The sequence below is a fragment of the Tenrec ecaudatus genome, chromosome 12 (assembly GCF_050624435.1).
Source record: "Tenrec ecaudatus isolate mTenEca1 chromosome 12, mTenEca1.hap1, whole genome shotgun sequence".
Classification (NCBI taxonomy): Eukaryota; Metazoa; Chordata; class Mammalia; order Afrosoricida; family Tenrecidae; genus Tenrec; species Tenrec ecaudatus.
In genome coordinates this window covers 127,072,174-127,099,300 of record NC_134541.1, presented here as the reverse complement: position 1 = coordinate 127,099,300, position 27,127 = coordinate 127,072,174, and the positions used below count along the sequence as shown (strand labels likewise).

Here is a 27,127-nt window from a genome sequence, read left to right as displayed (position 1 = left end):
ACACCGGGCCAAGGCGGGGTTCCGGGCTTACGGCTGGCTTGGGTCAGACAGGATCATCGCTGCGCCCCCCTCGACCTCGCTCGCCAGGGCTTCCCACGGGGAAACTGAGACCTGGGCTTCCCTTCCCTACCCCCGGGCGATGCCATGCCATCAGGACCGGTATCACTCTTACGCAGTCGCGCCTGGGTGTAGAGGTCGCTCGCGAAAGATGAATGACAGGCGGAGAGCGAGGAGCAGAGCCTGGAGGCAGGCGCGCGGGGCGGGGCGGGGCCGGAGCCGAGGCAGGGGGCGGGGCCGGAGCCGAGGCAGGGGGCGGGGCCGGAGCCGAGGCAGGGGGCGGGGCCGGAGCCGAGGCAGGGGGCGTGGCCGCGCAGGGCCGTTCCGGCCGCTGCCCTGGCCCCGCCCCGCCCCTCCCCCGTGCCGCAGCTCGCAGGCCCCGCCTCGGCCCGCCCCTCGCTCCCTCCCAGGCCGCGGCGGCGCGGAGCCGGTGCCCGAGCCGGTGATCTAGAGGCGGCGGCGGCGCCGCGAGCCCCGAGCCCTCCCCCCGGCCCGGCCCGGCCCGCGCGCCCCTCCGCCTCCCGGGCCGGCGGCGGGCAAACTCGCGGGCCCGGGCCGCCCCCGACCCTGCCCCGCCGGGCCCCGCCCCCCGCCGAGTGCATGAGGTTGACGCTACTTTGTTGCACCTGGAGGGAAGAACGTATGGGAGAGGAAGGTGCGTGGGGCCCGTCCGGGCGGGGCGGGTGAGGGCACCGAGGCGCGGGGGGCGCGGGCGGGGGCGGGCCGACGTCGTGGAGGCCAAGGCCGCGCCCCTGCTTTCTCGGGATGGGCCTGGAAGGCCCCTCCCCGACCATCCCCCGCCCGATCTCCCCCCACCCCCAAGGTGGACCCCAATGGGCTGTCCGCCCCCTGTGGAGGGCCTCTGCACCCTCTCAACCCATCCCCCAGCCGACGGCCACCCGGACCAGTACCTGCGTTCTGTCCCCCTCCGCGAGGCCGCCCCTTCCCCTGTCTGGAACCCAGCCCGGGGAGAAGGAGCCACTGTGAAATCCGAAGCCCCGATCGCCACCCCCAGTGCCTGCCCACCTCTGTGACCTTGAGCCAGGTCTTCCTACTCTGTGCCTCAGTTTCCTTGGCTATCCATTGCTGGAATGGGAGGCTGGCCCCTGGTCCAGGCTGGCAGAGCAGAAATATGCGTTCTGTGGCGGGGGATTCCGAGATAGTTGTAGTGTACAGGCAACCTTTGCGGGGTGGGGGTGGGGGGTCCTCACCTCACCTCACCTCTCTCTGCACCAAACCCAATGCCTGCGGTCAGCCTTGGCCCTGAGACCAACTGCCCCCAGCTTCCACTTCAGACCCATGCCCTTTACTGGGGTCCAAGGCTTGGGCTTACACCACAGTTGGTGCTCAAAGACCCCTATGACTTCCCAGCCCAGCGCAGGCTGGGGTCTCCTTCCCTGAGTGGCTGCCACCCAGCCACCACATAAGCTGACCAGGTGCCAGGGCAGGTCCCGAGTGTGGGTCACTTGCCCACCCTCCCCTCCTCTGGAGCTCCCATCAGCCTTTTGCCCAGGCCTGCTTGGGTCAAATGCCCACCTCCTTGTCTTGGGACCCCGGGACCCCGTGGAGAGACAGGCCATGGCCTTGAGCCTGGCTGTGTGACCCTGTGACCCAAACAAGCCATGCCCCTCTCTGGAGTTCAGTCTCCCCAACTGTACAGTGGGATGGGGCAGACCTGGGGCCTTCTGAGGCCCACCAGTCCAAGGTGGCAGGCCCCAGGGATGACTAAGCATGCCTACGGACTGGCTTGAAGAGGTGCCAGGCCTCCCTGGAGCAGGTGTCTGTCTGGGAGCGCCTAGCTCTGCAGAGCCCCAGCCCCTGGTCAGAGCAGGCATGGCCAAGATTTGGTTGGGTCCCACACCTCTCCTCAGAGGCTGCTGTCCAGGATGCCCTAGTCCAGTCCCTGCCCTTGGGGTGCCTACTCAAGCCCTCTTTCTGGGCAGACTGGGCCCAGAGGGGTACAAGGACTGTGAGAGAAGTGTGACCTTACTTCCAAGCCCTACCTCCCCCTTTCCCCCCCTTTATCCTGCCAGACACCTTCCCCCCCCAACCCACCCCGGTTGGAGAATGCTGTCGCTGCTCCTCCCCCTCAGTTTACTGACAGGGAAACTGAGGCCCAGAGAGGCTTGGGAACTGAGCCAGTGCTTCACTACACTCAGACTGCAGTGTGAATATCTGTGGAGTGGGCAGGGCAAGCTGGGCCTGTTACCCCCTTGTGAGATAGCTCCCGACCCCACTCTCACCCCTGCAGGAAGCGAGTTGCCCGTGTGTGCGAGCTGCGGCCAGAGGATCTACGATGGCCAGTACCTCCAGGCCTTAAACGCTGACTGGCATGCAGACTGCTTCAGGTAGGCAGGGGCTGGCCGGGTGGCATGCCTGAGGGAGGGGCCAGCCAGATACCAGACGCCAGCCAGCAAGGCCCGGTACCTTCCAGGGTAGTCTCTGGTTGTGACTTCCAGCAGGTGCCCCTTCTCTGGGTTCAGTTTCCTTGTCTTACAACATCTCTTAAAAGTCCCTGTAGATGACCTGGGGAGCGGGGTATGGGGGGACAGAGGAAGAAGTGGGCAGTGGAAGGCAGGGGGCCCTGCCTTCCCAAGGCTCTCACTCTTCCTTGCTGAGCCACCCCCAATTTTATGAAGATATGTATCCTGTGGGGTCAACCCCTCCAGACAGACTGACCCCCCCAAGCATCGGAGAAGAGTGGTAGCCAAAGACAGGGTCCAGCCCCCAGGGACCCAGTGGTGGCCCATTGAAGCCAACAGGACTATCCCAAGAAGCCAGGTGGCAAGTCTCCAGGGATGTGGGATTTTGTGTGGAGACGGAATTCCAGACCAAGGACCTGGCATAGGCAGGGCATGGAGGCATAACCAGGCCTGGCTTGGGTGAACAATGCAGTTCTGAGCCTGATGTGCCGTAGAGGGGTCACAAAGCAGTCCCCACGGCCAGGGGCACTGGCTGGCAGCTGTTGAGATTTGGAGGTTAGGCAGCGGGAGCGAATAAGTCACCAGGTTTGGTTTGGCTTTCTGAAGAACGTGTAATGTTTTCCATCACGCTTTGTCGGGGCCAGTACTGCCTGCGGCACCCTGCACCAATAAATGTTGTTTCCTTATCACCCCGAGGAGAGAAGACGGAGAGGGTAATTCTTCTGACCAAGCTCACCCAGCTGGAGGGTCGAGGGAGTGGACACACAGCAGACATACGGGCACTGGGGAGGCCAGGAGAGAGGCAGACCCCCACCCTGGGGTCCCAAGTAGGGCGCTTAAGCATGTGGGCCTTCAGAGAGGAAGAGAAAACATCAGATACAAAGGCAGGCCTGGCCATGGGGGGCCGTGCAGGTGACGGAGGGGAGCAGGAACAGCTCTCTGGGCTGGAACCGACGGTGCGTCAGAGAACAGAATGAGGATCGATTTGTGGGGAACCCTGAGCACCACGCCGTGGCCTGCCCTTGGGGGCAGGGTCGTGGGTAAACATGCTGGTCAGAGCCGGCAGCCCAGCAGGCAGGGAATGCTCATACACGGTGGTTCAGAGCCTGAGCTTGTGAGGGCTGCTGGCCCAGGACAGTGGCTGAGGGCAGTCACGGAGTGGACTGACTGGCAGTAGGGAGTGTGGGGTCCAGAAGGGCCAATGTACTCGGCAGGTGCCAGCCTTAGTAGCCCACACCCATGAAGCACTCTCTGTGAAGCCTTTGCCTTACCCTTCAGGTAGTGGTCCTGGTTACCCGTATGTTGGCTCTGGCAACCTTCTGCAGGTTCAAGTTCATGGGAAAATGGGATGAAAGGATGACAAGATCCCTCCCCCAATTCTTTGCAGCCCCCCCCATCAAACCCAGAAGAAGGGAGCCCTGCCCGGTCCTGTCGCCCTCTTTGTGATAAGGACCGTGGTCGAGATGGTTGTTAGGGTTCAGTCCGCCCCATTGAGGGGTTCCCAAGTGTTCTTCGCCGTCCAGTGTGCCAAACCTCATGCCCTTGCCCACAGGCGGTTAGGTGCCATCAGGTCAGCGCCAACTCACAGCGTCCCCTGTCCAGCAGAAGGAAGCAGTGCCCGGTCCTGCACCCTCCTCACTGTGTCCTTTGGGAGCCTCTGGACACAGTCACTGTGTCAGTCCATCTCCTTGAGGGCCCCCCTCTTTTTCTCAACCCTGTACTTCACCAGACAAGACATCCTTCTCCAGGGACTGGTCCCTCTTGGGAACATGATACCCAAGGCACCAGAGAAAACCCAAAAACCACGCTCACTGCCTAGCATAGCATCCATATAGGACAGAGTAGAACCGCCGCCGCCCCCCCCCCTCCTACCCCCATGAATGTCCTAGACTGTAAAGCCCCGTCTTTCTCCCGAGGAGCAGCTGGTGGTTTTGAACTGCTGACCTTGTGGTTAGCAGCCCAGCACATTACCGCTATACCACTGGGGGTCCTAGGAAGTGCCATAGTGCCGGGACCGTTATGTGTCCCGTTGGCACATGAGAGACGGGTCAGAGACACAGTAATGACGTGCTGAAGGCTGCACAGCCAAGAGCTGGAGCCCCAGCCTGTGTCCCTCGGACTCTCAAGGGCTGCAGGTCTGGAGGGGGAGGGCGGGCACTGGGGTGAGGTGTGGGAGGGAGGGTGGGGACTGGTGAAAGCAGGGGCAGAGTCCAGAGCGGTCCTTGGGAGTGTTCTAACCTGGGTTCTCGGGAGAGTGGTGGTGGTCCTGTTGGTTCCAGTGGAGGTGGGGGTTGGCGGAGAGAGGCTGTGGCCATCCAGGGTGATGAGGCCAGCGAGGCTGAACCCCGCAGAGCTGGCGGAGACGTGGATGCGTGGGATTTAACCTCTAGGGAAGGTGGGAGGAGCAGGGCAGAGGAGGAGGCAGGAGGGCATCTGACCTTGGAGAGCCCCTGCCCTGCATCTTTGAGGGAGGGGGAGGCCCCAGGGGTGGGGGCAGGAGGGAGAAGGCAGGTTGGCTGCCTCTGGTATGACAGGAGGTCTGGGCGTGAGGGCTCCCACAGGAGGGCGGGCCCACAGGTTTTGGCACTAAGAATGGCCCATGGTATCTCACTTAGGGGCGTGTCATGACTGCCCCAGTCTTCCTGCCTCTCCCAACATCCCCCAAAGCAGGGGAGCTGGCAGTGCCCTCAGCAGCTCCCCAAGGGTCTTGACTGGCTAAGGCTACCCTTCACAGACAGCCTAACAGTAGGAGCTGAGGTCCGGGACAGCCAGCTGAGTCATGGCTGAGGCTGACACAGCCCCAGGGCTCTGAGGCCTTGGGCCTAGTCCTGCTCTAGAGACCCACCCTGCAGGGTCCTAACCCCTCTGAGGTGCTCCAGAAAGGGGGGGGGGGCTGCACCCTCCAGGGCAGGGTAAGGAAGAGATCCCGGACACCCTTCCCACCAGGCTGCCCTACCTGGTTCAGGGACCACCCGGGCCCCTGCAGCAGTTCATTAGGTGCACGTAGTCACAGGACACCCCTCTGCACATCAGGCCTGCAAGGTGGGTGCCATTTCACAGGTAAAGAAACAGACACGTAGTTCAGTGAGTCGTCCACACTGCCCCCCCTCCCACCCGTCCCATGCTTAGGAAGCGGAGTAGGTCCAGCTCACCCCTGGCAGACAGACGGACTTCGGAGCCTATACTTAGCACACCTCTTCCGAGACGGACAGGGCTGTGGCTTCTAGGAGTTTCCCATCTCACACCACAACCAAACCAAGCCAGACTCCGTCACTGCCTCAGTACCCACTCACAGCGGCGCGGCCCTATAAGACAGGGTCGAACGGCCCCTGTGGGTTTCCAAGACTGTCACTGTTGATGGGAGCAGACAGCCCCGTCTTTCTCCGGCAGAGCTGCCGCCGGTTTAGAACTGCCTACCTTGCAGTTAGCAGCCCAGCGTGCCACCAGGCCTCCTTTCTCTTCTCACAGGAGGGGCGAGGGGTGGGGACAAACAAGCATTCACTGTCATCGGGTTGATGCCGACTCATAATGACTCCGCAGGACAGGGCAGAGCCGCCCCTGTGGGTTTCCGAGACTGTAACTCTTCACAGAAAGCCTCCTCTGTCTCCCTCCGAGGGGCTGGTGGCTTCAAACTGCTGACCTCGGGGTTAGCAGCCCAAAGCACAGCCCACCGCATGCCCAGCACTGTTTTCCCACTTAAGAGAGCGCGGCAAAAGCCTAAATATCCTGCCAGAGGCTGGGAGCCCAGGGCGCTCTGAGGAAGTGTCTTTTGAGCAGAGAACTAGGTGAAGTGAGGGAGGGACAATCCCGACTAGGCCCTGCACGTGCAAAGGCCCTGAGGTAGGAATATACTTGACACCTCAGAGGAACAGGGAGGAGCCCAGTGTGGCTGGAGTTGGGGGGCTGGTTGAGTGTCGGGGGTAGTCACGGGCAGTGGTGGCGCAGAGCCTGCTGAGCTCAGTGACTCTCAAGGCCTGAGCACCTGGGCGGGAGCTCACAGGTAGACAGAGCTACTTGTGTTGTGACCTGGGGCCCAGGGAAGGAACTGCTGCCCAGGGAACATCTGTCCCCTTTCTGTGGGCAGCAGCAAGGTTGCCACAGGCCCACGGAAAGCCCCTGTTCTCGATGCTGAAGCTAAACTGCTTTGGACCCCACCATCCTCCAGCTTGTCACCTCCAGGGACCACCCTGTGAGCTTTGCCACTCGGAAGGTTACAGCCAAGCCCAGAGTCGTCCTGACTCCCCTCTCCCAGTTGCTGCCTCTGGGAGATCCTTTCCCGGAAGCCTGCAGTGCACGTACCCTTGGACAGTGGTCGCTCTGGTAACATCTCCCTGGAGACTGGGTGGGTCTCCCTGGGCGAGGAGGGCTGGATCTGTGGGACCTTCCCTGTGAAGGAAGACGCCCTATCCATGGGAAGTCGGCCTGTGTTCCCTTGGGAGCTGCACCGGAAGCAGCAGCTGATTTCAAGGTTGTCCCTGATCCCGGAGAGGCTCAGTGTCGGGCAGAGGTGGAGGGGCCTGCTGGGCTTGCAGAGCCCAGTGCCTGCTAAGTGTAACCACAGCCCCCGCCTGGGGTCAGAACCTAGATCCCGCCCCTCCGCCTGCCCCCTGAGCATCGGGCGCCTAAGCTGCTTCCTGTTTCTGGGCTCAGACCAGAGCCTCATGCCCCGAGATGTTGCGTCTTCCTCCCATGCTGGGTGGCCACACTGGCCACACCTTCTGCCGCCTCCGATACTAAGTGTCTGGAGCTGGACAGGGAAGTGGCCCGTGGGCCCGCTCCCGCTGTTGTCCCTTGAGGCTGCGAGGGGCCCTACCCAGCTCTCAAGGATGCTGGACTCAGTCCTGACAAGACGCCGCTTCCTCAGAGGGGCCAAGTAAGTGGTGCGCCCTCCTCCCCACCTGCCTTGGACCCTACATAGAGCCACCCGGGGGTGAGGGCTGGGAGCACCTGTGGGCCAGATCCACCGGGTCCCGGCCGTGAGGCAGGAGAACCGAAATTACTTGGCCACTGTAGCCTGGGCCGGGGAGGGCCTCAGGAGTGCTGGCCTTTCTAGATGTTTCCTTTGATGTGAGGCTAGTCCTTCAGCCGTTGTGTCTTCTCCCTGGTGTTGGGGCACCCCTGGGTGGGAGGGGACCCAACCTCACTGAGGATGCTTACCACTCTGGCCCAGCCCACCTACCCATGCCCTGAGAGAGGGGTGCTTCCCCAGGTGGCTTAGGGGCAGGCTTTCTCTGTACCTCACACCCTGGCATTCTTCTCCAAAGCCTGTCTGTCAGACAGCTGTGGGACACTTGAAGAGCCAGGCCTGGCTCACCACCACCCCTCCCCTGGCTCCTGGCTGGGACAGACGTGTCCTGGGTGCCTCTGAAGCCCCTGAGGGCTAGCCACTGGGCTGGGCTGCGTCCCCTGGCTGAGACGGGGACCAAGAAGTGGCAAGTGGCCCCACGGGGGCATTCTAAGGCAGCCCCAGGCTGCCAGCACAGAACCAGGGTCCGGAGAGATTGGTGGGCCAACTGAGCCAGGTTGGGGGGGTGGGGGGCGGGGACAGGACGAAGACAGACAGGCAGACACACATACACAAACACACACACACACACACACACTTACAGAGCCTGGGTGACTCATTGCTGGTGCTTCCACGGAGTGCAGCCCCAGTGAATGATGAATGTCCCTGAGAGTGATGGGGTGGGCGTTTCCTTTCCAGGCTGCAGGAGAGCATTCGCTTAGGGCGAATGGATGACGGACAGCCACGGGGGCTCAGCCCTCCCACCGGGGTGGCTAGGGGCCTGCTTCCTGCCTGTGGCCAGGGGTGAGTGGGAGGAGGGGAAAAGTGACTTGCTGTACAGCCTCCTGCCTTGGGGCACAAGGTGGCTACTGCCCACGTGCAACGGGCCCTTTGCAGAGACACCCCCCCCCCCACCAGGGTGGCCCGTGCCTGTAGGAGGCCCTCTATTCCCAGCGGGTCACCCCATCACCGAGCTAGCCAAATAGACTCAAGTTCCAGGGTGCGGAGGCGGCCAATGATGTCATGACTCCCAGACTAGCGGCTTCCGCTGCGGCCGCACTGTCTCCCATGCCCCCCGCCCCCATCCTCACAAGGGGAAGCTCATTTGCCTCCCTTTCCTATATGCACCCCCCACCCGTGTGCTTCTGAACCCTGGCATTTTGTGCACACACCCCCCTCCCAGCTTCCCTCTTCCCTCCGGAACAATGGGGAACCAGCTGGCTCCTCTTAAAGGAGCAGTGTCCCACAAGCATGCTTCCGGCTGCCCAGACTCACCAGCTCAGTCAACCCCAGTTGCCTGTAACAGTGAGGACAGGCCACTTGTGACAGCGAGAGGCGAGCCAGGGGGGTCCTGCCGCCCCAGCCCCCAGAATGACACGAATCCCTATACCCCATCACCCCCTGGAGGAAGGGGCCACACTGATGTGACTGTTCGCCTGGCTCCGAGGGGCTGCTGGTCCCCATGCCACAGGGCCACTTGGATGAAAAGCCACCAGGCACTGGGTAGAATGCCCGCCCTAGCCTGGTGCCTAGAAACGAGTGCCTCACTTCTGATGCTCCCGCAGGGCTCCTGCCAGCCAGGCCTCCCTGATGGCCCCTGGTGGTGGGACTGGGGTCCCTGGCCTTGACAACACCGCACAGAGGGCTACCCACCCACACAAGGATGGGGGGAAGAGGGGCTGTTTTTCTGAGGGGAAACCTTGCCATGCTAATTAATGTTCAAGCGGAATTGAGGTCGGGCAGGAAGGCTGCGCTGTGCTTGAGCTGAGCCTTGGACTGCTCTCGTGTGGGGGCAGCCCCCTGAAATGCTGATGGTTTCCTGAACCCGAGACCAGGCCTTGTCTTGACCTGACCCTGCCGCCTCTCAGCCAGATAGGAGATAGCTTTGGAGGACCCATGGAACCCGACTGGGCGCCCTGGGCAGCTGGGACCCTGGTGCCGCCGTGGTTGGATATCGGGCTTCTAAGGGAGAGGCCAGCAATTGGAAACCACCAGCCGCTTCACAGGAGAAAAGATGGGTCTTGGGAGCTCAGAGGGACCGTTCTGCCCTGCCCGATAGGGTCGCTCTGAGTCAGCTTCCACTCGATGGCCGTGGGTTATTTTATTTTATTTTATTTTTGAGACGCATAGTGGCATCTCTAAAGCAAGGACAGCCACTCGGTTTCTTTTTTATTTTTCTTTTCTTTTTAAAATCATCTTATTGAGGGCTCGTACAGCTCTTATCACAATCCATCCACCACCGATCCATTGTGTCAAGCACATTTGTTGCCATCATCATTTTCAAAACATTTTCTTTCTACTTGCGCCCCTGCATCAGCTCCTCATTTCCCACACTCTCTCTGCTCCCCCCCACCACCACGAACCCTTGATAATTTATAAATGATGATGATTTTGTAGCCACTCGGTTTCATGGTGACATGCGACATCTAAGTAAATCGGTCAAGGAAACAGGAAGTTGCTAGCACTTAGTAGGCCCGCAAGGCTCCAGCAGGTCATGGTCACCCACATGTGCTGGCCTGGCTCCCTCCACATTGCTCCGGGATAGGATGGGGAGCGGAGAGGGAAAAGCCCTCCCAGAAGGCTAGGTCCTGAGCTTTGCCCCAGCCCCACCCGCTGACCTTGGGCTCCCAGGCCCCTTTCCTACTTCCTATCTGGTGACCTAGAGCGGGGAATCCCCTGCCCTCTCTGGGCCACCTGTCATGACAAGGAATAGGAACCCAGATGAGAAGCCTCATACATCTCACCCCTGGGGACCTCCGAAGAAAGGGCTGAGATTGTGCCTGGTGCTTGGGTCATATGCCCCTTGGCCGGTGGCCACGGGCAGTTGGCAGGTTATCGCTCCACCAGAGGCATTGGTTGAGGGAGGGGCTGGTGGCATATCCCCCCAAAAGGCACAATGTAGGGGTGTCACCAAGGCAGACTGTGCCCTGGCCGGGGGGCGGTACTCAACACCTCCCCCACCGCCCCCTCCCCCAGGTGTGGCGAATGCAGCGTCTCCCTGTCACACCAGTACTACGAGAAGGATGGACAGCTCTTCTGTAAGAAGGACTACTGGGCCCGCTACGGCGAGTCATGCCACGGGTGCTCCGAGCACATCACCAAGGGGCTGGTCATGGTGAGCGCCCCTCGGGGTGGCCGGGACGGGGGGAAGAGGCAGGGCACGTCATCACAAGTGTCCTGGCTCCCCTGTCACCCCTCTTGATGCCTGTGTGAGGTCCCCAGGCTTCCTGCATTCTCCATCAGCTCCACATCTGAAGCACCGGCTCTATCTGGGAACTCGGCCACCAATCCCCACAGCTCACCCAGGGCTGTCCTGATGCAGGGAGGCCCAAGGGAGCAGCTATGGGGACGACTGCGGGGCGACTGGACCGAGTTCTCTTAGGTCATCTGTGCGTCCCTGTCCCCTCTCTCCCCACCCCCGCCCCCAGGTGGCTGGGGAGCTGAAGTACCACCCCGAGTGCTTCATCTGCCTCACCTGCGGGACCTTCATTGGCGACGGGGACACTTACACGCTGGTGGAACATTCCAAGCTGTACTGGTGAGGACACAGCCAGCCCTAGGGCCCTTCCCTTTCCAGGCAAGGTTGAAGTGGGGGGGGGGGGGAGTGGCTGTCAGTAGCACCCCTTTCCCTGAGGGTGGAGATGGGGCATGGAAGACTGGGAGCACCCCAAGTGTCGGCTTGCTGAAGGGGAGGACCTGGCTTGGCGTGCCCTCCCATACCTGCTCGGAGCTGGGCATGCTTAGTGCCCGCTCCCAGTTCCTTCGCTCAGGGGAGGGAGAGGAGGGGGAAATCGTCCATGCAGGACAGAGGGGGGCTGCTGGCTGGAGGGCACTGGGGAACCTCCTGATGCACTCACCCCTGGCCCTGGCTCTGCAGCGGGCACTGCTACTACCAGACCGTGGTGACGCCCGTCATCGAGCAGACGCTGCCCGACTCCCCCAGCTGCCATCTGCCCCACACCGTCACCCTTGTCTCCATCCCCGCCTCAGCCCATGGCAAGCGCGGCCTCTCGGTCTCCATCGACCCCCCCCACGGCCTGCCGGGCTGTGGCACTGAATACTCACACACCGTCCGAGTCCAGGGGTGAGTGGCTGACCCGCAGCAGGTCTGACTGGGACGGAGGGGCAGTGTCTGGGTAGTGGGGGGTTGAACAGTGAGTGTGTGGGTACTGATAGAGCCCCGCCCTGATCCACTGGCGGCTGTGACAGAGCGCCCCCCCACCAATGTTAGAGGAATTAGAAAGCATGTTGCTTTGACCCATGTCTGACCCACCAAGACAGAGGAGCGGGGACAGGAGCTAGTGGAGGGGGCAGCAGGAGACCGCAGGACATGTCCCAAGAGGGCCAGGACTCAAAAGGTGCCGTTTCTTTTTATTCCAAGTCCTGGCCCGGCAAAAGCAGTTAGTCTAGTAAGAGACCTACACCCCACCTCATAAAGCATGGACACCCCCCAAAAAAAGGGGCTCTTGGAGTGAGGCACGATAAATGGATGTGAGGCACGGGCAGCCTCCCCTAAGATTTCATAAGCTCAGGCGGGCGACCATAAATGCAGGCACAGGGGTGGTTCTCAGAAGCCCCAGGCCAAATGACCAAAGGGTGTTTGCTTTCTTTTCCTTTTTTTAATCATTGGGGGCTCATACAGCTTATCGCAATCCAGACATCCATCCATTACGTCAAACACGTTTGTACCTATGTTGCCCTCATCATTTTCAAAACATTTTCTTTCTACTTGAGCCCTTGGTATCAGCTTCTCATTTTTTTACCCTCCTCCGTGAACCCTTGGTAATTTATAAATTATTATTTTTTCATGTCTTAGACTGACCAATGTCTCCCTTCACCCACTTTTCTGTTGTCCATCCCCCTGGGAGGGAGTTATAGGTAGACCTTCCCCCCCACCCTCTTGGTATTGTTACTCTCAATATTGGTCCTGAGGGGTTTATCTGTCCGGGATTCCCTGTGTTTCCAGCTCTTACCTGTACCTGTGTACGTGTTCTGGTCTAGCCAGATTTGTAAAGTAGAATTAGGGTCATGATAATGGGGGGTGTGGGGGGGCTCGGGGGAAAGCATTAAAGAATAGGGGAAAGTTGTAATCGTCGATGCCATACTGCACCCTGACTGGCTCGTCTCTTCTCTGTGACCCTTCTGTAAGCGGATGTCCAATTGCTTACAGATGGGCTTTGAGTCTCCACTCCGCCCTCCCCCTCATTCACAATGATACGGTTTTTTTGTTCTAGATCTTTGATGCTTGATACCAAAGGGGTATTTTCAAGTGGTTCCCACCAACTAGTAGCACAACATCCCCCATCCTTGTCTCCCCCTACACACACACACACACACACACACACACACACACACACACACATACCACCCCCCCTACCCCAGAGGCCCTGGCCCAGCCATTTGAAGAGCCTTTGGCGGGGAAACCCACCTCCTGGCCTCACTGAATGTACTTCAATCAACGTTCTTTGAGACAGAAGTTGTCATCATCGTTGCCGTTGTCCTTGTTAGGTGCCATCCAATCAGGTGCCAATCATGGCCACCCTGTGGACCACAGAAGGAAACACAGCCCGGTCCGGCACCGTCCTCCCAGTTGTTAATGTTTAAGCCCATTGCTGCAGCCACTGCGTCGGCGCATTCTGCAAAACGAGTAAATAGCCAAGGAAACTGGGAGCGGCCCAGAGAGCGCTCCTGGACTGAACTGCATAGTTAGCTGTCGGTGAAGGTCAGCCCCCACGCAAGGTGGTAACGGTAGAGAAGGGTTACGACCACCACAGAGCGTGAACTGAGAGAGAAAGGCTAAAACAGGAGGGGCTGTAAAAGGTAGGAAAAGTCCATTCTTTTGAAAGGACATTTTTGGAAGCCCCCTTGTCGTGTATTTAGAGAACAGATTTCTTTAGTGTCCTAGAGAGACATGGGTAATGGGGAGGAGAGGGCAGGATTGAAGCTATCGTGGCTGAGAACATTCCTGAAATTGATGAGAGACCCCCAAACCCAAAACCAAACGCCCTGCCACCGAGCTGATGCCGACTCATAGCAGCCCGATAGGCCACGGTAGAACTGCCCTGGGGAGTTTCTGAGACCCTGACTCTTCACGGGAGTAGAAAGCCCTATCTTTCCCCCTCAGAGCGGCTGAGGGATTCAAACTGTTGACCTTGACTGCAGTCCGACACGTAACCACTACACCACCTTTAGAACTCCTTTAAAGACACCCATGGGGGTTGGGGGGAGACGATTAAGGAGCAGAAAGACAACCCAGAGAATGGGAGAAAATATTTGAAAGTATCTGATTCGGGTATGAAGAACTCTTGCAATTCATCGATAAATAAAGACAACTCAGTTTTCAAATGGACAACAGATCTGAATTGACGTTTCTCTGTAAAAGATACACAAATGGGCAACAATCACACAAAAAGATGCTCGGCATTAGTAAGCATTGGAGACGTGCAAATCAGAAGTACCCATAGAGCTACAGGAAAAAAGACAGATAATAACAAGTCCTGGAGACAGTGGGTTGGCACCTGCCTACATTTATTGCTAGCAGGAATGTAAAATGCTGCAGCTGCTCTGGAAAGTGGCCTGGCAGGTCCTCAAAAAGCTCAATGTATAATAACTATATGCCCAGTAGTAAGTCCACTCCTAGGTATATACCCAAGAGAAAATTTTTTTAAATGTATGAGTACACCAAAAAATAAAGACACCCATGCACAGAAAAGCCCAACCAGCAAAATACCACCCCCCATGGATACAGCTCATGAACGTGTACTGCATCGCTTCTCGAAGTGTGAGGCTCCGCTAGAAATGATGCCTTTTTAGGAGCCATCTCACTCTGATGGTCATCTACCTGAACATCCCAGGCAGGATGTTGGCATGGTTATGTGCCCAAGGTGGTGCCATTGGGCTCCACCAAAGAATCTGTGTTTCTAGCCTGAAGCCTGACTCCTATCTCCAGTGCCACACCCATGACAGACATGAGTAATCTATGACAGAGCTCATCCCACCCAACCAGACCTCACTGCCCTGGACAGTTGTCATCTGCAGATGGGGCAGGATAAGCCCCTGGCATGGTCCCCTGGGCTTTGGTTTCCTACTAGGGTCCCAGGGCCTGGTGGTCACTGGTCTGACCTCTTTCTGCTGTGTCCCCAGAGTGGACCCGGGCTGCATGAGCCCCGATGTGAAGAATTCCATCCACATTGGTGACCGGATCCTGGAGATCAATGGCACTCCCATCCGGAATGTCCCCCTGGACGAGGTATAGGCTCCCGAACATGGGGATCCGGGATGAAGCAGCTCCATCCAGCCTGCAGCCCTTCCTGTCCCAGTCTTTCGACTCACCCACCTACACCTGTGCTTCCCTAGATTGACCTGCTGATCCAGGAAACCAGCCGCTTGCTCCAGCTCACTTTGGAGCATGACCCCCACGACACACTGGGCCACGGGCCAGGGCCTGAGCCCAGCCCACTGGGCTCCCCTGCACCCACTCCCAGCGGGGAGGCTGGCAGCGTAGCCCGGCCAAGGCCTGTCCTGTAAGTCTGCTCGGCTCCTGGGTTGGCCACTGCTCAGAGAGGGCAATAGGTGGTCCCTTCCCCTTGGTGGCTCACAGCTTGAAGGGGTGGGGGGTGGGGGGCTTGGCCTTATAAAAAGGCAGCCCCCATCTCAGACTGCTGCCAGCTAAGAAAGCATCGGGGTGCTGCCAAATAGGGTGCTAGGGAACTACCTCCCGGATGGATGGGGCATTACTGAGGGTGACGGAGGTTGGAGGCGGGGCTCAGTAGCAGGCAGGTAGCTCGGGATAATGTTCTCTGAGGAGACGGGGTCTGGACTTTTTCAGCCCCACAGAGAGGTGTGCTGTAGTTTGCAAAGATGACCTTGTAGACTTCGGGGGGCCTGGAAGGGGGCCTCTGGGTGGGGGTCCTCAGGAACCCTGGGCACAAGGAAGAAGGCTTCCACCCTGACACCTGCTCCTACGTGACGGAACTAGGCAGGGTGACTGACTCCCTGTACCTCTCCACCTGCCGTGGCAGGCCGCCAGGGTGTGGACTTGTGGGCACTGTGCGGTGTCTGGCCCAGGACAACCAAGGACGGGCATCTCCACGGCTTCAAGTGGATTGGGGGGAGCCAGATAGGGCTAGAGACCTAATGAAGGACTAGGGAATGAAGGGTGACTGTGATTGGCGGGCTGGGAGGACAAGGGCCCGCCCCTCCTGTGGCACTGGGCGTGGTGTGTCCCCCCAGGAGGAGCTGCAGCACTGATCGGTCCCCCGGCGCCGGCTCCCTGGGCTCGCCAGCCGGGCAGCGCAAGGACCTGGGCCGCTCCGAGTCCCTCCGCGTTGTCTGCAGGCCTCACCGCATCTTTCGGCCGTCCGACCTCATCCACGGGGAAGTGCTGGGCAAAGGCTGCTTCGGCCAGGCCATCAAGGTAGGGCCTGGGGCTGGCCGGAGGGGCGGGGCTGCGAGTGAGCCTGCCTAGCCACACCCCCTCCAACAGTGCGAGGGGCAGCTAAGGCTCTACCCATATTGTTTGTTTTTATAATTTTCCGATACTAACCAAGGTTAATCAAAAATGCGCGGAACACTGAGCTGGATCTGGGGGAACCGATCAAAGCTTGGGAGAACCCTGGTGACGTAGTGGTTATCTGCCGGGCTGCTAACCGCGAGGTCAGCAGTCGGAAACCAGCAGCCGCTCTGCAGGAGAAGGACAAGGCTTTCTATTCCCATGAAGAGTTACAGCCTTAGAAAGCCACAGGGGCAGCTCTGCCCTGCCCTCTAGGGTCACTATGAGTCGGAAACAACTCAGTGGCGGACAGGCTTTGAGAGACAAGTTAGGCAGCTCACCTGCAAGGTCGGCTGTTCAAATCCATCTGCCACGGCAGGCAGCTTTCTGTCTGTCCGCCCCCCCTCTCTGTAAAGGGTGACAGCATCAGAAGCCCGCAGAGGCAGGTCTACTCTACCAGGCTACTATGAGTCGGAATCAACTCTATGGCTCAGTGTGAGTTTGGGTGTAGGAAAGCTTCCCTGCTCGGCGTGTTGGCAAGCTGGGCCGAGGTCATTCAAGTCTCAAACCTTCCCTGGGTCTGCCGTCACCTGGCTGCGACCAGGTGAAGGATCAGCCTCATACAAAGAGTGCGTGGTCAAGCTGACATGAGCCCAACCACTGTCCCTAGTCCCCTTACCAAGGGAGGAGGCCCTGGCCAAGCCCCTAAGAGTCTGGCAGGACAGAGCAACAAGAGGCCCAAGCCCCGGCAGCCCCTCTTGCCCTGCCAGCTGGGTGGCCTTGGGCCAAGTAGGCAAGCTTCCTGTGTCTCAGTTTTCTCATCTGTCAAGTGGAACCACCAAGCCCCACCCCTGGCTGGGACAGGCCAGGGAAGCGCTTCAGCTGTGCCTCCCTGTCCCTACCCAGGTGACACACCGGGAGACTGGCGAGGTGATGGTAATGAAGGAGCTGATCCGGTTTGACGAGGAGACCCAACGGACCTTCCTCAAAGAGGTGAGCTCCTTTCCACAGATCTCGAGGGCATGCTTGGGGTCCCCACCCCTGCCCTACCACGGGGTGCAGCAGCAGAGGGCGGCAGGGGAACATGGCGCTCCAGCCCTGGGCGAAATACGAGAGTAGGTCTGGTGGGATGGGGGCCGCCTGAGCCAGGGAGCACATGAGCCTGGGGTAGACGGGGGTGTACTGGCGGAACCCCAGGCCCAGGCTGTGTGTACCCCGCCAGGTGAAAGTCATGCGCTGCCTGGAACACCCCAACGTACTCAAGTTTATCGGGGTGCTCTACAAAGACAAGAGGCTCAACTTCATCACCGAGTACATCAAGGGGGGCACCCTGCGGGGCATCATCAAGAGCATGGTGAGGCCCAGGGCAGAGCCCTATGAGACTGCGACACCCCGGCCCCTCCTGCTCAGTGCCCTGGGCGGGACTCCCTCCTGGGTCTCAGGTTCCCCTCTTCAGTGGGCATCTGTGGGCACCGCTTCAAAGGCCCTGCAAGCCCCGGCTCGGAATGAATCTGCATCAGAGAAGCTCAGAATCTGCCTCAAGCCAGAAAAAAACGGGGTGCAGAGATGAGGAGGGGGTGCACGCCCATGCCTCACAGCTGCCAAGCAGGGCCTCAGGAGCCTCACGCAGGCAGACATTGACCAGTGCAGGAGGGAATGGAGGGTATGGGGATCTCCCAGACAGGTGCCCCTCCTACCCGCTCCCCACCAACCCCCATCCCTACTGCTTTGCCCCATTGTCTCATCCCTGGCCTGCCGCCCCGCTCCCAGGACAGCCAGTACCCCTGGAGTCAGAGAGTGAGCTTCGCCAAGGACATCGCTTCAGGAATGGTAAGGAAGCTTCAGTGCCAGCCGGCCAACTGACCGACCGACCCCGCTTCCAGCAAGTCTTCCCTGGCTTACCTGCCCAGTGGGCACTCGCTTTCTCTAGACATAGAACCCAGCAGCCCTGGTGGCCTACTGCTTAAATGTTAACCGTAAGGCCAGCACTTCGAAACCACCACCCGCTCCTTGGGAGAAAGAGTGGGCTTTCCACTCCCATAAAAGGGCTGCAGTCTCGGAAGCCCGCAGGGTCAATTCGGCCCTGCCTTGAGGGCCGTTGCCATCGGTAGGAATCGAGCCAGATGACAGTGAGTTTATGAGTCTTTGGGGTCATGGCATCTCCAGAAGCGTGGAAGGAGTGAGGGGGGTGGTGTCCAGTGAAAGTGGAAGAACCCCAGACTGAACTGAGGGAGGGGGGAGCTGGGAGACCAGGGCTAGCTGGCTCCTCCAGCCCGGCTGCCTGCCGACCTCCGTGCCCGTGGCCCCCACCCAGGCCTACCTCCACTCCGTGAACATCATCCACCGGGACCTCAACTCCCACAACTGCCTTGTCCGAGAGGTAAGCAGCCCGCCCTGAGGCCACTGCCCTGCCCCACTCCAATCTGAGGTGGGGAGGGGGCAGCAGCCTGGCCATGAGGGATCCCATCGCGCCTTTGAATCCACGGCACCCACCTATGTCGTCACCCAGAACAAGAACGTGGTGGTGGCGGACTTCGGCCTGGCCCGGCTCATGGTGGACGAGAAGACGCAGCCCGAGAACCTGAGGAGCCTCAAGAAGCCGGACCGCAAAAAGCGCTACACAGTGGTGGGCAACCCCTACTGGATGGCGCCCGAGATGATCAACGGTGAGCGGGCAGCCTGCAGACCCCCAGCACCCCGCGTGGGCCCTGAACGAGCTCCTGCGGCCGCTGTGAACCTCACCCCGTGCTTGATGCCCTCAAACAACACACATAGATTCTCTCAGCGCTCGGGGGGACTCAGGAGTCCAAACCCGGGCTCAGTGGGCTGAAGCCAGGGCACTGGTAGGGCCGGCTCTTTCTGGAGGCTTTCGGGGAAAATCTGTTTACTTGCCTCCACCATCTTCCGGAGGAACCCTGGTGGCATAATGAATATGAGTTGGCTACTTAACCACACGAGGCACCCCGGTGGCCCAGAGGGTTACTCACTGGGCTACTAATCAGGAGGTCAGCAGTTCAAATCCAGCAGCCGCTCCTCCTCCTCCTCCTCCCGTAACACAGTCTCGGAGCCCCCCCATCCCCGGGGGCCAGTTCCACCCTGCCCTGTGGGGTCACACGGGTTGGAATCAACTCAGGGCAGTGAGACAACTGCAGAGTCAGCCCCTCTGCTTGAGAAAGGCGAGGCTTTCTACTCCTGTGAACAGTTAGGGTCTCAGAAGCCCACAGGGGCGGACAGTTCTGCTCTGCCCTGTAAGGGGCGCTGTGAGTTACATCACTCGACGGCAGTGAGAGAGAGGCCCACTGCCCTGCTGGGCTCATAGGCCCTCTGCTGCTCATCCTCCGGGATTTTCACCTGCCTCCCATGCCCACCCGCACCCCTCCAATCTGCTTCCTCTGGCACACTCCCTTCGCCTTCCTATAAAGACGTTACGGTGGCACCTAAGCCCTTCTCCAGACACCCCAGGGACCTTAGTCACATCTGCAAAGCCCCTCTGGCTTTATAGAGTAATAATACAACTAATAAAGAGCGGAGTGTGGATAGCTTTCTTCTTTTTAAATCTTGAGGAAATTTTTCTATAAAATACTCTGAAAAAGAAACTCCCTGCCACCCAGCTGGCGCTGACTCACAGCGACCCTGGGGGACCGAGTAGAGCTGCCCCATGAGTTTCCAAGACTGTAACTGTTTACCGAAGCAGAAGCCACCCCCTTCTTTCCCGTGCAGCTGGTAGTTTCAAACTCCCGACCCTGCGGCGCTCAGCCCAGCGTGTAACCCCTCTGTCACCAGAACGCCCGCTGTGAGATAGTTCCCCCATCTCAGACCACAGGGCTGGTTTTAAACCCCACCCCAAAATTTCCTGCACATGCTCCCTTCTCTCCACCATTGGGAGCCACCCAAATTTTATCTCGATGGAATGCACCTATCCCAGAGAGTCTCTGTGTCATGCTGGTTCTGTGTTGGGCTGCTAACCCCAAGGTCAGCAGTTCAAAACCGCCAGCCGCTCTGGGAGAGAGAGAGGAGGCTTTCTGCTCCCGTAAACGGCTAGTCTCAGAAACCTTCAAGGGTCGTTCCCCGTCCCAGAGGGTCGCTAGGAGCCAGGCTGGACCGATGGCAGTGAACGTGGGAGAGCGTCCCTGGGAGTGAAACAAAGTACCGTATCTACTCATGCATACGCCGAGTTTTTCAGCACATTTTTAATCGTTTTTGCAGAAAATTAGCGCCTCGGCTGATACTTGACTATATACGGTACCTACCCTTTTATGACTGGTGGTTTCATTCCACATGAGGTTTTCAAGGTGCGTCCGAGAACCGGGCATCCGAGCTCCCTTCCCCTCTTGCCAGGCACCACACCACTGGGCGTGGAGAGTCCGAAGGTCTGCCCACTCATCTCTTAGTGGGTGGCTTCAGGATGTGGCTGTCTTTGGGGGCCATCCTGCCGCTGACCACAGGTCCTCCCCTACCTGCACCATGTCACCCAGTGGCCCCAGGTCTGCCCAGAGTGGCATGTAAAGGCCTCCCCCCGCTGTTGACAACCAGCCACCCCGCCACGGACAGGCCAGAAGGAGCAGGGCAGCAGTCCTCTCTGTACCAGCACTGACCAAAGGCACGTAGCCGGCCAGCCTGTGAAAGGACACGCCTGGCCCTGGCCTGAGGAATAGCACTCAGGTTTGCCCAGCCGAGCTTCAGTGAGGCTGGTGAGGCTGCCGTGGTTAGCCACGTGAGCTGGGTGGCTGTATTCCCATTTGTCGGATGATGAAACTGAGGCTATGCAGTTGATCTGTGAGTTGAGTCGCCCAGGATTCAAAGGTTGCTCAGGCCTGCTGTTGTCAGGGGCCAGTGAGTGCTTCAGCCCTGGTCTCCCCCCCAGGGGGGGGCCAGCTTCTGCCTGCTTCCTGGTCCTGACCTATAGCTCTGGGCATCCACCCAGCCGGCCAGGCCCTGGTCACGCTGCCCAGGGGCAGATGCCTGCCTGGTGCTGACCATTGTGCTCTCTCTTCCCTTCTCCTCCTCCCTCTCTCCCCCTTCCTCTCTCTCTCTCTCTCTCTCTCTCTCTCTCTCTCTCTCTCTCTCTCTCTCTCCCTCTCCCCTGCCCCCCCCCTCTCCTTGCCCCCCCCCCCAGGCCACAGCTACGATGAGAAGGTGGACGTGTTTTCCTTTGGAATCGTCCTGTGTGAGGTAGGCCCGGGCAAGGGCAAAGGAGGTAGCAGGGCCCAGTGGCCTCCCCAGCCAGTGTTACTCCCGGTCTTCCCCCACCTGACACCCCCGCCCCGCCCCACTTCCATGCTGGGGAGCTACAGATAAGGGTCTTCAGGGGGCCTCTGGGAAGGGGCTGTCTCCTAGGGGTGCAAGGGGTCAGCTGCCCCGCCGGCGGGGCCCCTGGAGTCATGGAGGCCCTGCCCGGAGCAGATCATCGGGCGCGTGAACGCCGACCCCGACTACCTGCCCCGCACCATGGACTTTGGCCTCAACGTGCGAGGCTTCCTGGACCGCTACTGCCCCCCCAACTGCCCTCCGAGCTTCTTCCCCATCGCCGTGCGCTGCTGTGACCTGGACCCTGAAAAGAGGTGAGGGGCAGGCCGGGCCATGGGCTGCGTCGGAGCAGGCAGGCCCAGGCAGGGCCCACCCTCACTGTGCCCACCCACCTCTCGTGGCCAGACCCTCCTTCGTGAAGCTGGAGCAGTGGCTGGAGACCCTCCGCATGCACTTGGCCGGCCACTTGTCCCTGGGCACCCAGCTGGAGCAGCTGGACAGGGGCTTTTGGGAGACCTACCGCCGGGGAGAGAGTGGACTGCCTGCCCACCCCGAGGTCGACTGAAACCCCTGCCCAACCATCCCAGATGCCCCATCTCCGGCCCCTGCAGCCTGGTTCCAGCTCTGCTGGAGGGGGCTCAGCCTGGTGCCTGCAGCAGAGGTCCAGCCCCCACCCCCACGCCAGCCGCCTGGCCTGCCTTCTCCGGTCCCTCCTGCACACCCTCCCCACCCCAGCCCCAGCCCCCAAGCTGGCCTGGCTGCACCCGCACCACCTCGCCCTGCCTTACTTCAGTCCTGGTAGGGCCTCCCCCTCGCTTCTCAATGCTGCAGGGACCAGTCAGTGCAAGCCATGCCCCGTCCCGTCCCAGCACCTCTAACCACAGGCCTGGTCCCGGCCAGGGCTCAGCACCAAGAAGGTCCTGTGTCCTGGGAGAGGGGCCCCACAGGAATTCTAGGGCCATGTCACACCCCTCGCCCCCAGGGGTGTCTAGGTAGTTGCAGGTATTGATAAACCCCCATCCCCCCCCATCCCTTCCCAGAGCAAAGGACGGTCTGAGCCTGGGCGGAAGTCCCCTTTGGCCCGGAGGCCGTCCCTCCTCCTTCCTTGGGGCCTTTTCCATTTCGTTCTTGAAGCCACTTTAGTGAGAAGCAGGTACCAGACCTGGGGTGAAGAGAGGGGCCCTTGGGTGTGTTTGGTGAGGGGATGTGGTTGCCTGGCCCACGAGCCCACACTGGGGAGGGGAACAACCCTGGGCAGGGCAGGTGGGCAGAGCAGACAAGTCCCGTGTCGTCCACCAGCATCCAGCCCCCGCTCCAGTTCATCTCAGCGCCCCCTCCCAGGTCACCTCCACCCCTCCCTCCTCTGGGGTCCTTCTGTGTAATCTATTTTTTAAGAAGAGTTTGTATTATTTTTTCATATGGCTGCAGCAGCAGCTGCCGGGGGCTTGGGGTTTTATTTTTGTTTTATTTTTTTGGCGGGGGGGCAGAGGGGGTTGGGCCATCTTGTCACTTTGCCTCGGTTCAGCATCTCAGAAGTATTAAGACTGTGAAGCGCGATCTCAGAGCACTTTGAACCTGGAGAGCCATCAGGAAGACCCTCAGGGCCCTGACGTAGGGAAAGAATGGGGAGGAGCCCCCCCACCCCGGAGGGCCCCCCCCCCCTTACTTCTGGCCAGGCCTGGGGAATTCTAAGGAACCAAATCCAGACGCAGAACAATAAACGACTTCTGTATGCCCCACCTGGACCCTGTGTCATCCTGAGGAAACCCCACACTGGGAGGGGGGCAGGGGCGGGGGGCATGCTCGGGGAGATGGAGAGCGCCTGGAGCTGAGTCCAGTGCTAGGCGGGGCGGTCGCCATTCAAGGCAAGGGCAGGGTTTTCTTAACTCCAGTAAAGCACTCCCACCCCTGTGATGGGGATGAAGGAAAACAACGGCAAACTAAACTCCGTGCCCTCAAGTCCACGCCGACTCATTGCGACCCTGTAGGACAAGGCCGAACTGTCCCTGGGGGTGTCTGAGACTCTACAGGCGCAGAAAGCCCTGGCTTTCTCCCCGGGAAGCAGCTGGTGGCTCCAACTTCTGTACTTGCAGGTTGCCGACCGTGCACAACCACTATGCCACCAGGGCTCCTGGGTGGGTGGAAAGAAGTGATTTCCACTCCCTTCTGTGCTCAGCAATAGACCTGTAAATTTGGTGGCAAACCAGTGGTCCTCATCTGCCACTTTCTGGTGGTCTGGAATCAGGAAGAAGCCTGGATGGCAGTGGGGATTTGGGGTCTCCCCAGAGATTGTAACCAAACACCGCCCGGGGTTGAAGGGTCCACGCCACTGAGACCCCTCCACGTGGCTACATCGCCTTGCTGGCGCATTGGACCTGGCTGTAGGAGGGGACCTGGGTCCCATCCCAGGACAGCTTGAGTGTCCTCACACACGGCGGCCAGTCTTCCCCCAGACCAGGGTGGGGAACCTTTCTGGCAAGGATCACTTGGCTATTTATAACCTCATCCTCGAGCCATACTGGTGAAACCTTTAACTCAGCCCTCAAGGGATGGCGACAAGCCATGGTGGGAGAGCAGTATCCGCATGGTCGGTAGTTCAAAACCACCAGCAGCTCCTCGAGAAAAAGACTGGGCTTTCTACTCCTGTAAAAAGTTATCACCTCGGAAACCCGCAGGGGAGCGCTACGTGTCAGCACTGGCTTGATGGCAGCAAGTGAGTGAGTGATGGCGGGAGCTTCTCTGGCGAGGCGCGTGCTGTTAGGTGGTAAGGATGAGTTTGCGGATCATAGATAGCCCAGGAGCCAGACAGACCCCATCCCTGCTTTGGAGCATAGGTTCCCAGCTGTCTATCCCCTTTTCAGAAAAAAAATTAGCGCCCTCTTAGAATTAGACGTTCCTACTGTAGCCCATCATCCAGGGTGAAAGGTAGGCATCCGCAGCTCCACACAAGAAAGAGGCTTTCTGCGCCAGCTAACAGTCTCCGAAGCCCACAGGGGGGTGCTGGAGCATTCTAGCGCTCTGCAGGGGGCAGGGTCACCCACTTTAAGAAACACTGCTCTGGGGGGAGTCGGCCTCTTAGGCCCGAGAGTGTCCAAGACAGGAACTCTTGACAGGAGCAGAAAGCTTCTCCTTTCTCTGGAGGAACCGCTGTTGGTTTCGAACTGCTGACCTTGTGGGTAGCAGCCCAACGTGTAACCACTGGGCTCCTGCAAGGAATCGGTGGGGTCACCTGGGAAAGCTCTTGGAGGGAGGCGTCCCGTGAGGCCAGTGCCTGGAGTTGCACTGTATGGAGCAGATGTTAAGCAGGTTGGTGCTGGGAGGTGGGTGCGAACATGGTGCCTGCTGGGGCTACCTGTCTGCTCGTGTTAACCAGCTGGTCCCCTGGGTTGGCTGCCCGAGGCAGGGGGGACTTCCTAGGAAGCCAGCTGGCAAGGAAGTCTGGGAGATGTCGTTCCAGCCTCCCACCAACAGAATCCCCACAGAAAGTGGCAGGTGAGTTTGGGGCCGAGATACAAGTAAATCAACCAGTACAATGCCCCACTGGCTGCTCGCCCCATACTTGCTTCTACCCAGCACAGATGTAAGCAGGCTGTGTGTGAAGATGTCTCCTTGGGTGGCAGCAGCGTTGTGCAGTCTGGCCCATCACGTGATGCCAGCCACAACCCATCAGGATCTGCTAACCCCGGGCATATGTCAGAGTCCACTCATCCTCAACCGTGGCTAAGGGCCACCAAATAGGTTCTAACTCATAGTGACACCAAAGCACGTCAAGCCCTTGTCCATCTTCACAATCTACCTTTGAAACCTTTGCTGTGGCCCCTGGGTGCATCACGTTCATGAAGGGCCTTCTCTGTGGGCCCTTTCCCCAAGATGTCCTCTCCAGGGAACGGTCCTTCTTGGCAGCCCAAGGTGGGTTGGATGAAGTCCTGCCATCTTCCTTCAAAGGACTCCCCAAGACATCATTCTTCACCCGAACCATCCATTCGAAGGTGTGGGAAATAAAAAGACCCCCGGCTGCTCTCCCCCAAATTATGTCGGACCTAGAACACTGCTTATAACTATGGTGAATGATTGTCAAGTTCTCTCCCTGAAGGCACCAGCCATCCAGAGCAAGCAGACCCTATTGTCTGTCCAGCCATAGGTGGGGCTCACATCCTACTGATAAGGATAGTGATCGTTTACCTGGAGAGCTTAAATCAAGTCTCCAGCTCAAGGGCAATCAAGGTTAGGCCGCCATCATGAATCTAGGATCTGCCCATCTTGTCACATGTATCCTTAATCCCTCTTCCTGTAGCGTGTACACCCCTAGATTGTCCCCCTCCCATTACTGTGTTACCTATAGTATCACCCCTTCCTGTGACGTATGTCGTACCTGTAGTCAGGGGGTTTGCATGCCCACAAAAGATATACAAGCCCTGGTTAGAAATAAATCACTCTCTCTTCTCCCCTCTCTACACCCGTGCTGTGCTCGGACCTGGCTTGTGAGATCATGGCCGTCCAGGAGGTGAGCATGCTACCATGAAATGTGTCTGCCTCCTTTATTTTACCTTCTCCTCTATCCCTCTCATTCTCTATGACTTTGCTATCATCTTTATATATCATAACTGCACAATTGCGCCTACTGGACCCGTGAGAGTGTGAGGGGCTGGTCGCGCCCCCACCCTCCACAAAGGCATCAGTTTCTTTGGTGGTTGATTTGCAACATAAGTCAATGAAAAAGGAGGGGACAGTTAATCATAGAAAAATAAGGGTTAGGTGACACGTAGCAATGGGACTGTCTTGGAGCTCCAAACTGGATTTGTGTGTGTACGTGGCTTCTGGCGCTGGTGCCCCTGCCGCCACGCTCGATCCTTTGCAATGTCACGCTTCGATAATACCAACACGGATTTCTCCCAGACGAGTTACAGCACCGACGACCAATCGTGGCAGTCCTGTGATGACAGTGGAAGTGGGGGGTCCTATTGCAAACAGGATGGTAGCTATGACGACTCCCAGCACGGCCCATCTGTGCCCCCAGAGATGATACAGCCCAGCAGCCGAACACTGGGCAGATTTCCCAGCCAGCTCGGGCACACACCCTGACCACACCTCAGTCACTCTATGGAAACAGCTTTGAGGATGAGCCACCTTTATGGGAAGAGATAGGTGTCATCTGGCAAAAGACACCGGTGTTGCAGCCATTAAAAGCAGCTGACGGCGGCATCATGAAGGAGACCGATTTGGCAGGACCGGTGGTTTGTGCCTTGCCTTTGGGGCAACGTTGTCCCTGGCTGGCAAAGTCCACTTTGGCTACATGTGTGGGATCCGTGCAGGAGGGTGCTTAGGAATGCCTTGTTTACTACGTCTAGTGAGTATGACATTACTCGCCAGATGTTTCCTTCGGCTGTGTGGCACGCGTCCCTGGACATTGCCTTCTCCCCATGACCTCACCTTCCAGCTTTGCAGTAACTTTCTCTGCAAGGGATGGTCGGAGTCATTCTCACGGCTGGGGTTATTGGATGGTGGAGTGTACCTGCTTCCCAAACCTTCATTTCTGCACTAGTCGTGGAAGGACAGCAACGTCTCGGAGCACATCCTGGTGCTGTGTTTTATGGAGTCTCTGCCCGACTCTCCGTCTTTTGAACTGAATTTATCTCGCACATGGACATCATTGGGCCAAGCGCACTGAAAGGACTTTGAACCCCTTATATTGGGCCGGCAAACCTGCTACAGCACCATTCCCATGCAGATTTAGCATTGGAACAGTGGAAGTAAACATGGATTAGTTGTTCATTTTTATAGAACTTTTGAATATTTTTTTGGATTTACCTTTCATGCATATACACATAAAATGTGATATTTCCTTCATGTTCCTGAAAACTTCAGAAAAACAGCTTTTTTTCTCCCCAATATTATATGATGATG

The 27,127-nt window shown here is 58.8% G+C and overlaps 1 protein-coding gene and 1 pseudogene across 2 annotated transcripts; both read left to right on the top strand.

Annotated features, from left to right (window-relative positions):
* Positions 1 to 522: 522 nt before the first annotated feature.
* On the top strand, positions 523 to 22,956 carry LIMK1 (LIM domain kinase 1). Of its 2 annotated transcripts, XM_075564855.1 has the most exons (16): positions 523 to 712; positions 2,309 to 2,405; positions 10,462 to 10,600; positions 10,914 to 11,023; positions 11,363 to 11,569; positions 14,629 to 14,734; positions 14,842 to 15,008; positions 15,718 to 15,901; positions 16,883 to 16,969; positions 17,199 to 17,330; positions 17,747 to 17,806; positions 18,291 to 18,356; positions 18,486 to 18,642; positions 21,093 to 21,148; positions 21,380 to 21,537; positions 21,629 to 22,956. In XM_075564855.1, the coding sequence occupies exons 1-16, from the start codon at positions 658 to 660 to the stop codon at positions 21,786 to 21,788; spliced, it is 1,941 nt and encodes a 646-aa protein (XP_075420970.1). In that variant the 5' UTR covers positions 523 to 657; the 3' UTR covers positions 21,789 to 22,956. The 2 variants fall into 2 exon arrangements, with proteins under 2 accessions (XP_075420970.1, XP_075420969.1); XM_075564854.1 differs by lacking the exons at positions 523 to 712; positions 2,309 to 2,405 and adding an exon at positions 6,986 to 7,353.
* Positions 22,957 to 26,080: 3,124 nt separating this feature from the next.
* Positions 26,081 to 26,845, top strand: LOC142423256 (protein YIPF5 pseudogene; annotated as a pseudogene).
* Positions 26,846 to 27,127: the final 282 nt, after the last annotated feature.